This window comes from Delphinus delphis, chromosome 8 (genome assembly GCF_949987515.2).
Source record: "Delphinus delphis chromosome 8, mDelDel1.2, whole genome shotgun sequence".
Taxonomy (NCBI): domain Eukaryota; kingdom Metazoa; phylum Chordata; class Mammalia; order Artiodactyla; family Delphinidae; genus Delphinus; species Delphinus delphis.
This window is the reverse complement of record NC_082690.1, coordinates 87,186,851-87,201,738: the sequence shown is the minus strand read 5'-3', so window position 1 is coordinate 87,201,738 and position 14,888 is coordinate 87,186,851. Positions and strand designations below refer to the sequence as shown.

The window sequence follows — 14,888 nt, the reverse complement described above, 5'->3', positions numbered from 1 at the left end:
CAACACCTAACTACCTCTCTAGTTGGGGGGATAGAGTGACCGATGCACTAAGAAAGTGAACTCTCCCTGCCCACCCACACACCCTGGAAATGCGGTGGGGGAAAAAGGGTGTGTTTGGGAGTCCCCAGGTTTGAATCCCAGCTTCGTGTGGCTTTAGACAAGGTAGGTAACCCTCTGAGCTTCAGTTTCATCATTTGTAAAATAGGGATGATACTACCTTCTGCTATGAGCACTATATGATATGTTGTATGGAAAGTGCTTAGCGTAGTATTCAAGACAGAGTTGGTGCTCAATAAGTGATAATTCTCCTGCCTGGTCCCTACCCTCCCTTCTCAAGTGCATGTGATATTTGTTGCTATTAACTCCACCAATTTCGAGAAAGGATTTGAAATAGGAGACAAAGAAGTGATCAGTCTCAGCAGGGAATATACAAGCATAACTCATTTATTTGTGCTTCACTTTATAGCTTCACAGATACTGTGTTTTACACCTTGAAGGCTTGTGGAAACTCTGCGTTGTTAGATAATGGTTAGCATTTTTTAGCAATAAAATATTTTTAATTAAGGCACGTTTTTTTAAAACATAATGCTATTACACACTTGGACTACAGTATAGTATAAATGTAATTTCTCTATGTGCTGGGAAACCAAAACAATTTATTGCAATATTCACTTTATTGCGGTGGTCTGAAACCTAACCCGCAATACCTCTGAGGTATGCCTATAAATTTAAAAATCCACAAAGAATTAAATTTTCTTTCTAAGCGGCAAATGTTGTCAGTTTAAATGAACTTCCAGTCCTGGCTAAGAAATCAGCATGCTTAAATATCGACAGAGCCTCTGCCATCTTCTGTGAAATTCAACCTAAAATGAAGAAGCACAGATGTGTACAAAGGTCAAAGTCTTTGGTTTAAACAAGCAGATGACTAGAATGACAGGAGGAGAAAGAGCAAGGAGGACTTCTTTCATCGTTCTCCTCTAAATGTGTTTGTTGCCTTCAAGCATGGGTCACTCACTTCACAAGTGTGCATTTAGCAGAAATGATTTTCTGCTGCATGGCATTGGTAGGACTAATGAGTCTGTCTGTCTGCCTATCTAGATTGCCCAAGTAGAACTATTAATAAAACATAAATTTGAAAACATTCCAAAGTCTCAATCACCCTAAGTATCTCTGCAGATAAAGCTCTGACGAGAAAATATGACTAAACTTGAACAGGTCTAGACTTTGAGAGAGATCTGTGGGGACCAAGGAAATGGGGCATTTATTGAGCATCTACTATGGGCCAGGCGTGCATCAGACACATTATCTTTCTTAATTTTCATGACAAATTTCATATGTTGTTTCATTACTCGGATGAGAAAACTGAGGCTCAGCTCACCCGGGTGGTAAAGAACTAGGATTTCAAACCAGGCCTGATGTAGACAGCACACCTCACAGTGCAGGCCTCCCCTTCCTTTTCCAAGGTATAGGCCAGGGGCAATCTCTTTCCTAACTGTGGGGGGCTGGAACCGTGTGGTCCAGGACGATTCTGGTCCCTCTGCCACCATCATCACTGTCCCCATGCACACGGAGGGGCCTGGCTCTTAGGAGGCAGAAATCCAGCCTCCTCGTCACTGTGATACTTCTCAAAAAATGAGGCTCAGAGTCGATCAGGTCAAGGTTAACAGGTTGACCTATTTGAAAGTTCTGGCTGAAATATTCTGTTTTCCACAGTGCCAGCTGCCTACTTCTGAGGATAATCAAGATGGTTTTAGGTCGACATGTTGTAAATCATGCTGAAACGCTTATCAGGAAGTTTGTATCCTTTATTATCATTTTTCAATACTCCAGTTAAATCAAACAGAAAATTTGGGGGGCCAGAATGTCCCTACCCCTGACCCTTATCAATCCCTGTCTCTGAGAAAGAGAACATAGCTCAGACTCAGAGCCTTCAGCAGCTGGAATTTAAGAACATCATTTAATTTTTCTTACATTTATTTTTAAGGTTACGTTTTATTTATAATCAGAGATGTTGGCTTTCCATTTGCAGTTTTTTTTAATGTATTTTAAGTAGAAAAGAATGGGTCAATTAAATGAAAAATATCAAGTAAAAGATAGTTCTGTGTCCACAGAGATGCCAAAAAAATGTGAAAGTAGTTTTCAGATGACTGATGTTTGAGGAACAATGTATTGGGATAAACCAGAGAGCAGTTTTAAGTCATCGAAGGAAAAGGGGAAGGGATGGTAAATCATAGCCACTGTGCCTAACCTTAGGGAAATAAGTGCTATTTTATAAAATATAGAAAATGGACCTCATCCTTTCTCCAAGAATAGGAAAACTCAATCAAGGTTAAAAGAGATACGTACTTATGGTAATTGGTCCTTCAAAGGTATTGGGCAGGTCTGTGACTGATGTGCAGTCTTCTTCAGGTGGAGCTATGAAGTAGAAAAGAAAAAAAAAGGCATAAGAACTTGAAAAAAATAGGAGCCTAACTGATGTCCATTTCTACTAGTTAGGATGGTATTTTATTATAACTTATCCCAAATCATTCTCTTCTTCTGAAACTTAAGTTTCCTAGGAACTTCTCTGACCTTGGTGACGAATTTCCCACTTTTATTTTGCTGCACACATTTTTGGAAGCTTACTTGTTCCCCTCCCCATGCCAACAAATTCATTCATTAACAAATGTATATGTTCTATATCAAGCACTGTGGAAAGCTGGGGATACAACGGTAATACGATAGGCATGGTCCTTCTCTAATGAGACATTAGAAGTTATTTTTAATTTATTATTATAAAATTAATATGGGAATAACTGTAAAACTGTTAAAATAAAGAAATGTATGAACTATAATGAGGAAATCACGTGTAATCCCAATAATTTACAGAAATGATGGAAAAACACAGCCGACAAATGCAATCAAATGCCTGTCAACATGAACAGCATGAGAATCTGAAGATTAAAATAATCAACAAAGAACTTACTTAGTAGAAATATTTTTTTAAAAAACTAAGCTTTCATCTTTTAATTAATGTATAAATTAATTTATTTAACAAATCTCCTAAGTGCCTACCGTATACAGACTGCTTCTCCCCATATAGTTTCTGAGGTTGTCCGCCTTTGGTCCGGGTGCCCAGAGTATTTCCTGAGGCTTCTGTTTTGGCTTATCTCATTACAGGCGCCTCTGACTTCTTTTTCTTTTGTCCTCTATCTTTACTGTCCTTTATCTTCTACTCCCCCCCCCCCCTTCTTCAGGGATAAAATTTCTGACTGTACGTTGGGCCTGCCTGATCACCCACAAATGTTACAAGAGCAGCCCTATGAGAAGCACGTCTAAAGCTCTCTGAAAGCAGACCCTGAAAGTTCCACCCTGCCTGCCATCCCATGAGTCCTAAAGGAAGCCTGTAGAATGCTTTAACCAGTGGTTCCATTCCTGCCCAAATGCTCTATTCCATAACTGGACCTTGTGTTGAGCTCTAAAAACTCAGAGAGTTTTAAACTGGCTTTGCTGTTATAGGAAGATTGGATTCATTTGTGTATTACAGCTTTTATACTCTGTGTGTGTGTGTGTATGTGTTTGTGTATATGTATGTGTGTGTGCGTGCTTTAATGTAAAATGGAAACTTATTTGTTAGGTTGGTTTTTTCCAGAGTTGCTTCTTGGCAAAGAGGAAAGAACAAAGAGATGGATGGATGGATGGGTGGATGGATGGATGCATGGATGGATGGGTGGATAAATGGGTGGATGGATGGATGGATGGGTGGGTGGATGGATGGATAAATGGGTAGATGGATGGATGGTTGGATGGGTAGATGGATGGATGGATGGATGGATGGATGGATGGATGGATGGATGAGTGGATGGATGGATGGATGGGTGGGTGGATGGATAGATGGATGGATGGATGGATGGAAGGATGGGTGGGTGGGTGGGTGGGTGGGTGGATGGATGGATGGATGGATGGATGGATGGATGAGTGGATGGATGGATGGATGGGTGGGTGGATGGATAGATGGATGGATGGATGGATGGATGGGTGGATGGATGGATGGATGGATGGATAGGTGGGTGGATGGATGGATGCATGCATGCATAGATGGATGGATGGACAAATGGTTGGATGGATGGATGGATGGATGGATGGATGAGTGGATGGATGGATGGATGGGTAGGTGGATGGATGGATAAATGGATGGATGGATAGAGGGAGGCAGACTGCTATCACAAGGAAGTCTGTTATCACAAGTATTTTAAGTGTCCTGCCATAAATTGCTGGGTACCCATGACACTGGACAAAAACACAAGTCAAATGAAACAGGGTTTGATTGCTTCCCAGTTTCTAGAAGCATCTTTTCCCACAGATAAAGGGGATGCCCTTTACCTGCCTATTCTTTGGCCTCATAGTGAAACTAACTGGCAGCTTTATATATTCAACTGCAGAAGAGCAGGTCTTAGAAATAGCTGTTCTTGCAAGCATTGATCAAAAGATTTCTCTGAAGAGAGACTCTTCAAAGAGAAAGTCACCTCCTTGGTAAGGCCATTCCTCACCATCCAATCTAAACCAGCCTCTCACCACTCTCCCACATCCATCACCATTGCATATTTGTTCTCATTTCTTCTTCAGGTTTACTGCTAGCTAAAATTATCTTATTCACATTACTTGATGGCTGTTCATGTCACATCTCACATCCCCTACCCTCTGCCACCCACCCACCTCCACAGAAATACGGAAACTCCACAAGATGAGTAGTAACTTCATCTTTCTTGGCTAGAACAATTTATTTGTGATGGGGACAGAGAAGCACTCAAATATTTGTTGAATGAATGAAAAAAAGAAACACCAATACAATTTCCCAACAGTCCATTCTTCCAGTAAACATACCTAAGACATTAATCCCCAAAATGGTCTGCAAATACAAACAGGTCAAGAAACATCCAGATGAACCCTGAATGACAATGCCATAAGAAATGATTAAAGGAAGTTTCAGATCTATCAGTTCTTTTACTCATTTTAAGCATTTACTCAACACATATGACAGATCCCATTATAAACGAGGAGAAAAAAGATAAACATTTCTGTGTCTGCTTTTGAGGAATTCGCAGGTCATGGGAGACAATAATAATACTTCTTTAGATTTTTACAGTTTTCAAAAAATTTTCCCAATGATTCCCTCACTTGAAATTCAGGGCAAATAGCCAACCTGGGAGATCTTGCAGAGTATCTACACAATCTGTTCTGGGGACACCACCAGAAACTGTCCTGACCTATGAGATGTTTCTGATATTATTATATTGCTCAAACCCAGAAACAGGCCTTGGATTATGGCTTCTTAGTGGCAGGGATGGAATAACCTCTCCCAATTTCAAACACAATTGCAGGTAACAGTAGTACACTGGGGATTTCCAGGAGTAAAGTTGTAACAGAATGAAGCATGATGTCAAAAACACTAAGACAGTTTTGCAAATGGTGAGAGCATTGGTTCGAATGGAGTCCCTTCATGCTCCAATTCACCCTAACTTTTATAAAGAACATCAAGTCTGGCAAACATACTAAGATGGATGCTGACCCAAATGTGCAGTTAATACATTCACGCTCCCATGTCAGATACAGGGCGTCACTGGACAGCCTTTCACTGTGTTTAATGAGCATCGCACTGCTGGGAGAATCAAGCCTGGTGAGGTTTCCCTGAACCAAAGGATTTGTTAGAAAGGCTCTGAGATGAGCTTCCTGATAGGCTGCATCTCAGAAACCTTGCGCCCACCACACCAAAATGGCCAAGAGAAATGTTAATTATTCAGTCTAGCCAATCACTCAGTGACATAGAAAGACAGCTTCCTCAATGCCCAATACATACTTGTTGAATAAATGAGTGAATGAATAAACAGATGAATGCAGAATCTTCCCCTAAATTCCTCCTTCAAAAGAGAACGAGGTATTTTACTGAATGCAAAACTTCAAAAATGAACTAATTCAGGTCAGTTCTCTGTGTTAACACAGAAGTCATCAACTTGTGCTGGGCCTGACCCCTGAGAAAAGAGGCAATAAAAAGCAGGAAGCCTTATTTTCATTTGTAAACCATAGGCCGTGTTTTACAAAAACACTGCTGAAATTGTAAGCTTATAGAAAGTATCTGCTAAGATGGAGCTGGCTTTGGTCCCTGTAGCCAATTTGTGTCGGGATCACATCACCAGGTCCTGACCACTTGCTTGTAGGTCTCAAGCTAAGATGGATTCAAAGATCTTTCCAATGGGATCCTTGGCATAGAGCACAAGGTTATCAAGATCTGTCTCTCACTCAACACTCCCATCACTCAACTCTAAACCAAGACATTTAGAATGTATTTATCCTTATATAAACATTCTTCCCCAGCTCCTTTATTTTTCATCTCATGAATTCAACAAGATTAAATCCCAAGACAAGAAATATGCCCTCTGGTTCCTTCTAACTCCACTCTGCCCAACACACTACTGAATGCATGTCGTTGATCAATAAATACTTTTTTAAAAACATATAGAAAATTGATAAAAGTGCTCTAACCATATTGAGTAAATTTAGATATGAGAAAAGGAAAACCATCGCTTTGAACTTTACTACTTTGCTACAGCTGCTTTGCCACGCACTACCCCCCAGGACATCTCAAGCTTTTTAACAGAACTAACCTCCCCAAAGAAGAGGAAAGTTCATCAGTACCGTTCACTCCCTTCTTTGAAGATGGGCCCAACCCTATGGGCAAAAAGGACAGGGAGAAAAGTCTCAGTAGTAACTGGCCTAGACAGCTTCAACTCCAGGTGATAAAACAGTGGGAGCGTCTACCTTTTTGAATGAAGGTTCTTTCCAGCAAGGGATACCAACTTGTAAACCAGGCGAGACAATGTGCATATACTACAACATAATTTATTGCATACATTCACCCGAAAAGATTCAGTGGGAGAAGCAACAGGCAGTGCCTCTCTCCAGAGGCTGGAGAGTATGCAGCCTTGAATTTGCCCTTCCCACGTGACCAACCCCTTCACCTAAAGCACGAAGCCTTCCCAAAGCCTTCCTCCGACCTCTGACATTAAGCTAACCTAGTTAGAACACGTGTGGCTCTGTGTCTCTTTCCTACTGAAGTGCATGTGGTTCTTTCCTACTGAATTGCATGTGGTTTTTCTCATCATGTTATTAGAATAGACTTTCTGGTATAGGTGTGGGGACTGGATAGCGACCATGTATTGTTTAGCCTCAGTTGGACTCTCCTCCTTGGGTCAAACTCCATTTGTGTTCTTTGCTTATATAACAGGGAAGAGTAAACACTCTGTAGTTTTCCTCCTTTTAAGTGCCCCTCCATCGGTTCAGTGACCTGTATAAATTTGACATAATTTACTGGCTTCATGCACTCCATTTCAACTAACCAGCCCTGATATTTTCTCTTTCTCCTAAGCGCTAGAATTCCCTTCTGAATTCCCACTCTCATCCCTGCTGCTCACACAACAGTGGATGGGTGGGGAAGCCAAAAGCTACTGATGTAACCTCACAGTTTCTTTGATGCCCTATTTAAGCTTAAAAATCCATGTAGACTTTATATTCTACTACATATTACACATATGTAATATCTGTGTTTGATTTATAAAAACAATGTCTTAAGTCATCATGTAATAATATCTGTCTCATATAGGGAATATCTTAAGTCATCTTCCAGCTAATTTAACATCCTCTTCCTACCTTTAAGGAAACTGACATGTCAACAAGATATACCACATTTGCCTTGTGACTCCGTCTTCCCCTTCACACACTCTTAAACCTTCAGGGGGGAACAGAAGGCCCCGTTTGAGAAGTAAGACATTTGATGGTTGGCATTCAAAAATTTGACATTGCTGGGTTTGACTCTCTTCAAAAGACCCTGAAGACCCATGGTGCACAGAATTTCAAGATGTTGCTAGGGCCTGAATTAGACTTGTAAGCACGAGTCTCCAGGCTGGTGGTTGGAAGCAAGTCCCTCACACAGGGAGGGGGGCCTGGCCAGCAGCCCAGCACGCATATCCTAACTTGGCTTTCTTATTCTCTAGCTGTTGGGTTTTCAGTTGTTGGGTAAGGACTCAAGAAGGTCAAAGCCCTACCATATATCCTCCCAGCCTTCTCTCCAGCCCCAACATGTAACAAACACCTCCAAGCGAAGCCATTTGGCTTATGCCCCAATGCTACCATTAGATTCGATTCATGTCACTCCCTTATTCAAAACCCTGCCATAACTTCCCATCACGCTGAGAATAAAGTCCAAACTCTCTACCATAGCTTACAAAGCCCTATGCGACCTGGCACCTGCCTACCTCTCTGACTTCATTCCCTGGCTTTCTCCCCTCTGATCACCGGGTTTTATCCACCATGGCCTCCCTGCTACTCTCAGCACAGGCCATGATGCTCCCACAGGCCTGGCTTTGCACTGCTATCCACGGTGCCATGGCTTCCCTCCCTCGCTTCGCTCAGGGCTCTCCCTATCCCCAGCTCCTCAGAGGCACTTTCCCTGACTATCTTCTCAGGAAAACAAAGCATCCCCAGCACTCTGTAGCCCGTTGCTCTGCTTTCTTTTTTGTAATGCTTGTTACGTTCTGACTTTATGTAAGTTATTTAATATGTATTTGTTCACTGTTGGCCTTTCCAACTTAGTAGGTAAGCACCCTGGAAACAGGAATCCTTCTTCTCCTGGAGAGATACTCAGTGAACATCTGTTATGTGAATGGAGGCTACACGAATCCCCACTTAAACCAAGATTGTCAGCCATGTTGCTGAAGGCTGGCAGGCCAGAAGCAACCCAGAACACAAAGCCAATCCACTTGGAACCAACCTGAAGCATTGAAGCAATATGTGTCATACTGGGAGGTATTGGATGTGAGGATGTACACTCCCGTGTTGTTTGCAGCACAGATGGAATTGGGGTGGATCCGTGGGATCACCACGTGCCCATCTATGAACCCGTACCTGCAAAAGAAAAACCAGAGGTCATCCACCCGCAAGGCTATAAGCGGGGATTTCATAATATCCCATCGAAGGACATTTCATGCAGTGCAATACTTCCTTCAGTTCACCCCAGGGATGCTACAAGGTTTCGACAACTGAGTTATGGGAAAGCCAAAAATAACAGCAGAGGGACAGTGAAAGGGACCAGCAAGGCTGATGAAGACAAAGTGATTTTTTTGGAGCTCTATAAAAAGTGTTTGAAAAAATCGATTCATGAAAGAAAAAAAAAATTAGTTTCAAATAAAATCTATGGTCAGCAGTCAGGCCAGTTTGAACAAGCAGAGGGACACCCAAGTCACAGAATGACCCCTTGACGATGTGAGACCCACTCTGGCCCGCCATTACCTTCCTATTTGCCAGAAAATACAGAAAATGACTGCCTCGCATCAGACAGAACTAGGTGGCTCTTCGTTTCAGTCCACGAATGGCAAACCTGCCTTATTTCCCAACCCCTCCTCTTCTTTCCTGGCCTCACCTTTTCCTGTGATTCCCTCACGCCAGACCTCATAGTTCTAAACACAAAGCCTTGTTTATATGCCATATACAATGCATCTTGTCCCATGAGCATCTCAGGCATAATTCCATTGCCAGTGGAAGTAAATCGACCATCATTAAAATGGGAGTCAGAGTAATTAAGTAGATAGCAACGCCTCATTAGCTCAGGAATTTTCCAGAAGCAGCAGAGAAGTGCTTAAGCCCCTTTGCCCCACCATGGTGTTTCTGGGAGCGGTTTGGAGCCGGAGGCTCTTTCAGATACAACATACAGCACCCAGCCTCTTCGATCAGCATCGTGGTGGCTGAATACTTACCGCACGATTTCTCTCCAATATAAAATGCCTCCGAAAATGAGATGTGGGCTGAGAAAATACCATTTACAAGGGAAGAGGCAGAGGCAAGGGAAGAGCAGAGAGGGAGAAGCTAAAGCCAACAGGTTTTTGAAAATGCAGTGCTGGCTAAAAGGCACAGCCCAAATCCTTTTAATCTTTCCTGCCAGGGGTGACAGTACGTACTGCATCACCCTGCAAGACCTATGGGAATGGTGGTGAGTCTGAAATTTCTAAGCACATCGAACTCATTATGTCTAAGTTGCAAAAGCTGACATGACTAATTCCTCATCTGAATGGCCAGACTGGTTTCTCCAAAGACTCCTGAGCTTGGTGCGGGGAGCGGCCGCAATTAAATGTTAGTAAGTTTCCATGTATCTGAGAATTGCTACTAATCAGGGTGGGGCAGACAGAAGAGAGGAGATGCTAAGGTTCTTCCATCGCCCGTGAGACTCTCGCATCTGTCCTGTGGCAGGTATCTGATTCATAGCTACCTGAGTGAAATTATGGAAATAAGTTTTGCAACACTTAAAACCAGCCATGGGTAGAATGATAGCTGTCTTTGGCACAGTTTTTCTTCGTTTTTTTAAAATAATAACACTCCTTGGTGAGCCTCCTGCCCACCCCATTCCCATCACATTCTGCTAGCCTGTATCACACCGACATTCTAGAATTTAACTTATTCCTGAGTTTTTATCACATCGTGTCGACCGCTGGTTTTATGTGTCATCCTGTCTATAAGTTGGAGATATTAAAATTTATATATGTGTATACTTCATGAGTAGGTTGGTGTTCCCAGGGAGGAAAGAAATACTCAGCAACTCCATCCATGCACCAGACTTTCATCTCCCTTTTGCTCTCAGTCCTTAGGGAGGGCGGGGTCATTAAATCTTGCCCTGGCCTCGGAAGCTGGTCTGGTATCCGAACTCCTCCCCATGAAAGTGATGTGGCCCAGGGTGGGCTGCAACTAAGCCTCAGTTGCTTCCTCTGCAAAGTGGGGTCATATAACCGACCCCTGGTGCAGTCTGAGGATTAAGGGAGTGATATGGGCAGGTAGGCTGGGGTCACCCGGCATCTAAGGGCTGGGCAGGTGGGCTGGGGTCACCCGGCATCTAAGGGCTGGGCAGGTGGGCTGGGGTCACCCGGCATCTAAGGGCTGGGCAGGTGGGCTGGGGTCACCCGGCATCTAAGGGCTGGGCAGGTGGGCTGGGGTCACCCAGCAGCTAAGGGCTGGATGATTGGCCAGTGGGTACAGTAAGAACTTCCCCTGTTTTCAACATATGAGAACTTTTCTGTATTTAGCAAGTTGGCCTTGTCTGCATTTCACAATCAAAATTCAGCTTACTAAATCCACTTTCTTAGGCCACTGACCTAGTCAGGGCCATATTTAAACAATTAGCCTTAGGAATAGAATAAGTGGACCTGCTAATTAGCTTTCCTTCATTGCAGCCTACAGCTCAGGTTCAGAAGTTACCAGAGCTATCTGCTCCTTTTATATTCTCCCAAGACCCTGCTCTGAACACACACAGATGCCTGCACACATCTGCTCTTTGTTTTAGAGCAGTGCTGCTCATTAGAACTTTCTGCAAAACAGAAATGTTCTATAATCTACGTTGCCCGATAAAGTAGCCACTAGTCATTTGTGGCTAATCGAGCACTTGAAACGTAGCTAGTGCCAATGAAGAGCTAAAGTTTTGATTTTATTTAATTTTAATTAAGTGTAAATAGCCATCTGTGGCTGGTGGCTACCATATTAGTGCACTTATGAAGATGCGCTTTTTCCTCAACAGCAGAAGTATCTCAGTTCCCACCCATACTATGGGTGCCTTACTCTGTAACCAAGGACAGGGGATAGATGTATTTAACTTACATTTAATGGTTTCCATAAAGAGTTCTGCAGCTTGACTTTTTAAAAAGCAGCCTATGTTTGCGTGTTGAAGAGAAAAGGGAACCACGTTACCTAACGCTATCACATTGCAAAAGTGCAGAGGGGTTAGCTGCAGGCTGGGGTGGAAACTTCAGAGAGCAGTTGTCCAGATTCCCCAGAGCTCTTCTAAAGAAAACAAACCAAACCGAAACACTTCACCACGGTGGTCACCACTGCTTGCTCTTAAATGTGCACCACTTTCCACAAGCACATGAGAAATTCAGAAAAATAAGGGCCATGCTTGCTGTGAATATCCTGGAGCAGATATCCTGGGCCTGAGGACAGCTCCCTGAGCACTGTGATGTCTGGTAGGAGGCCTCTCTTGGTCCCTCTCATCACTTTCCCATCACTTGTAATAATACATCTCAATAATTTTCATGCCCTTTTCTCTCAAATCAGAGCAACAGAGAAGAGAAACAAACTCAAAAGAGAGAGAGTTGTTTGAAAAACCTGCTTTAGGCAAGTCTGCAGGGTGAAGACTCCACCAGGCACAAATTTATTTCAAGCACTGTTATTTGGTTCCCTTTCTATTGTGGTTCTGACAAGGACATTGCAGCTTCTTCAAAGCCTGGAGAGCATGTTGTGGAAGCACCTCAGGCAAGTGGCTTCCAACACATGACCCTTAAGGGCCTCCTCTAGGCAACCCCTCCCTCTGTGATTCACAAACGTGTCTTCAGCCGGCCCTCAATTTCAGCTGGTCATACTGGTTCCAGATGGACTTGGCCGGATTAAGGGGTGGTGCCAACTCTTCAGGCAAGCAGCCATTCAGCTGTCACGGAGGAGCCTTCCTGGGCCTAAGCCCCACCCCCTGGACCCAGGCAGCCTACTTTCCCGCGGCAGGTGGGGGCTGGTCCCTTACCTGCAGGTCTCAAACCCTGCGAGCAGGGCTGCCTCCATCTGGGCCATGGTGGGCAGCGTACAATTGAAGGCCTTGCAGAGGTCAGCAGCCTCAGTCTTCGAGATGCTGTAGCGACCATTCTTCTCCACGTGGAATACACCTTTGTATCGGCAGGTTATATTTAGATCTATGGGATGAAAAGAAAAGGTTAGATTCTTCTGCATCAATAATTTGGAAAGGATAAGAAGTCTGTTTTAGAGCAGCCTCATTAAAAAGACGAATAATCTTCCCTACTGGCCAGAGCCTTCAACATTCACTGTAGCGTTTCAGAGCATCACTACTTCACTCTCAAATCTGAGATAAGAGGCAGAGAGTAGCATCACTTTTACATTCTCTCTGCCGACTGCTCTACAACAAAGTTTTTACAAAGCATGTGACTTATTTCTGATTAGGAAAGTAGCACAAACTTGGGGAAAACTTACAAAATTCAGGGAAGTAATGAAGGAAAAGCAAGTCCACCTCTAAGAAAACTACTGCAAACATTTTAAACATTTTGCTATATCTTGTCTCAGTTTGTTTTCTGAATGTGTGTGTTATATATATACTTGCGTAGTTTAAATGGTACTAAATATACAATGTGAGGTGTAGGAATCTTTTTTTTCCACTTAATGAGTATTTTCCCACAATCACGTGGTACGGCTCCCCAGCTGATAACCTCCAGTGACTTCTAGTCACACCCAGAATAAATTTCCTTATCATGGCTGATAAGACCCACATGACCTGGCTCCTAACCTTTAAGTAGCTCACTCTGTTCCAGGCACAAAGCTTTCCTTCAGTTCCTTTGGACATTCTGAGCCCTTTCCCACCTTAAACATTTAGGTCTGACTTTACCATTCCTTTTTTTTTTTTAAGATTTTGCAAAAACTATATTGATAGGGTATATGTGTGGAAGTCAGTTCTAAGGGGGAGTTAGAACAAGATGGGATAGATGGGATACAAAACAATACTGGACCTAACTTACTGACATGAGTGCATTTTACATGTTTAAGTTTTTTTTTAATTTTTTATACAATTTTTAAAGGTTACACTCCATTCAGTTATTACAAAATATTGGCTACATTCCCTGTGTTGCACAATACATCCCTGTAGCTTATCTTACACCAAGTGGTTTGTACCTCTTACTCCCCTACCTCTATATTGTCCCCCAGCCCCTCCCAACTGTTAACCACTAGTTTGTTCTCTACATCCGTGAGTCTGCTTTTCTGTTATATTCACTAGTTTGTTTTATCTTTTAGCTTCCACATATAAGTGATAGCATACAGTATTTGTCTTTCTCTGACTTATTTCACTTAGCATAATGTCCTCTATGTCCATCCATGTTGCTGCAAATGGCAAAATGTAGTCCTTTTTTATGGCTGAGTAGTATTCCATTGTATATATAGACCACATCTTTTTATCCATTCCTCTGTTGATGGCCATTTCTGTCTAGAATGTACTGTCCCCTGATCATCCCATTTTGTTTTTCAACTTGAAATCACCTCAACTTAGGGTCCTTCCCTGAACATTCTTATCCAACCCTCAGCGTCTCCCTCAACTTACTATGCTTTTGTGTCTTCACAGCAACTTGTCTATTTATTTGTGCATTTGGTTTTTTCTGTCTGCCCTTTCTTTTGATGGAAACTCCAAGAAAGCAAAGGCCTTTTGCCTGTTTACAGCTGTTTCTCTAACACTCACATCAGTGGCTGACAGAGAGCAGATGCCCCATAAATATTTGTTGAATAAATGAACAACTCCTTGGAATTTCTTCAAAAACACACTTTGAACATATTGCCAGATAGATCCAAGACCTGTTCTTTACTTGCAAGAGTTAATGCGTCCAAAATGAAACCTAACTGCTACCAACCAGTTTAAAAATGATTTAGTCCTAGGACTTCTGTGAGTTTGCAGACATGAGTCTGAAATCTCAATAAGGAGCTGAAAAAAAAAAATCACCTGGTGTTCCCTGATCCTCTGTAACAATCTGAAAAGACTTCAAAGCCCTTAACTGAAAACTCAGTATTCTTCTGCATGATGCCCAGTTTGCACCTGAGTAAACACCAACACAGAAAGGTTCTGTCCTTGAAGCTGTCCTGCTGAAGCAGAGCACTTCCTTGAGCCTCAAAGACAGTCAGACATTGACTCTGCCAATGCCAGACACCACTCTGTCAGTCCCAATTCAGACAGAATTGGCTTTAACTCAGAATCTCTCTCTCACGTGGGTGGGTCCACAGGTCATCAGGAAGATTCTGCTTACTTATCAATGAGAAAACTGGGGCTCAGAAAA

At 42.7% G+C, this 14,888-nt stretch overlaps 1 protein-coding gene across 13 annotated transcripts in view; it reads right to left on the bottom strand.

The window, feature by feature from the left end:
• The window catches only part of CD44 (CD44 molecule (IN blood group)), an 86,053-nt gene that overhangs the window by 38,241 nt on the left and 32,924 nt on the right, over nt 1–14,888 (bottom strand). For all 13 annotated transcript variants that reach the window (XM_060018692.1, XM_060018698.1, XM_060018694.1 and 10 more), the window contains exons 2-4: nt 12,587–12,752; nt 8,804–8,937; nt 2,347–2,415 (exon numbers count right to left, since the gene is read on the bottom strand). In XM_060018692.1, the coding sequence (XP_059874675.1) occupies nt 2,347–2,415; nt 8,804–8,937; nt 12,587–12,752 (369 nt within the window). The remainder of the gene's footprint in view (nt 1–2,346; nt 2,416–8,803; nt 8,938–12,586; nt 12,753–14,888) is intronic.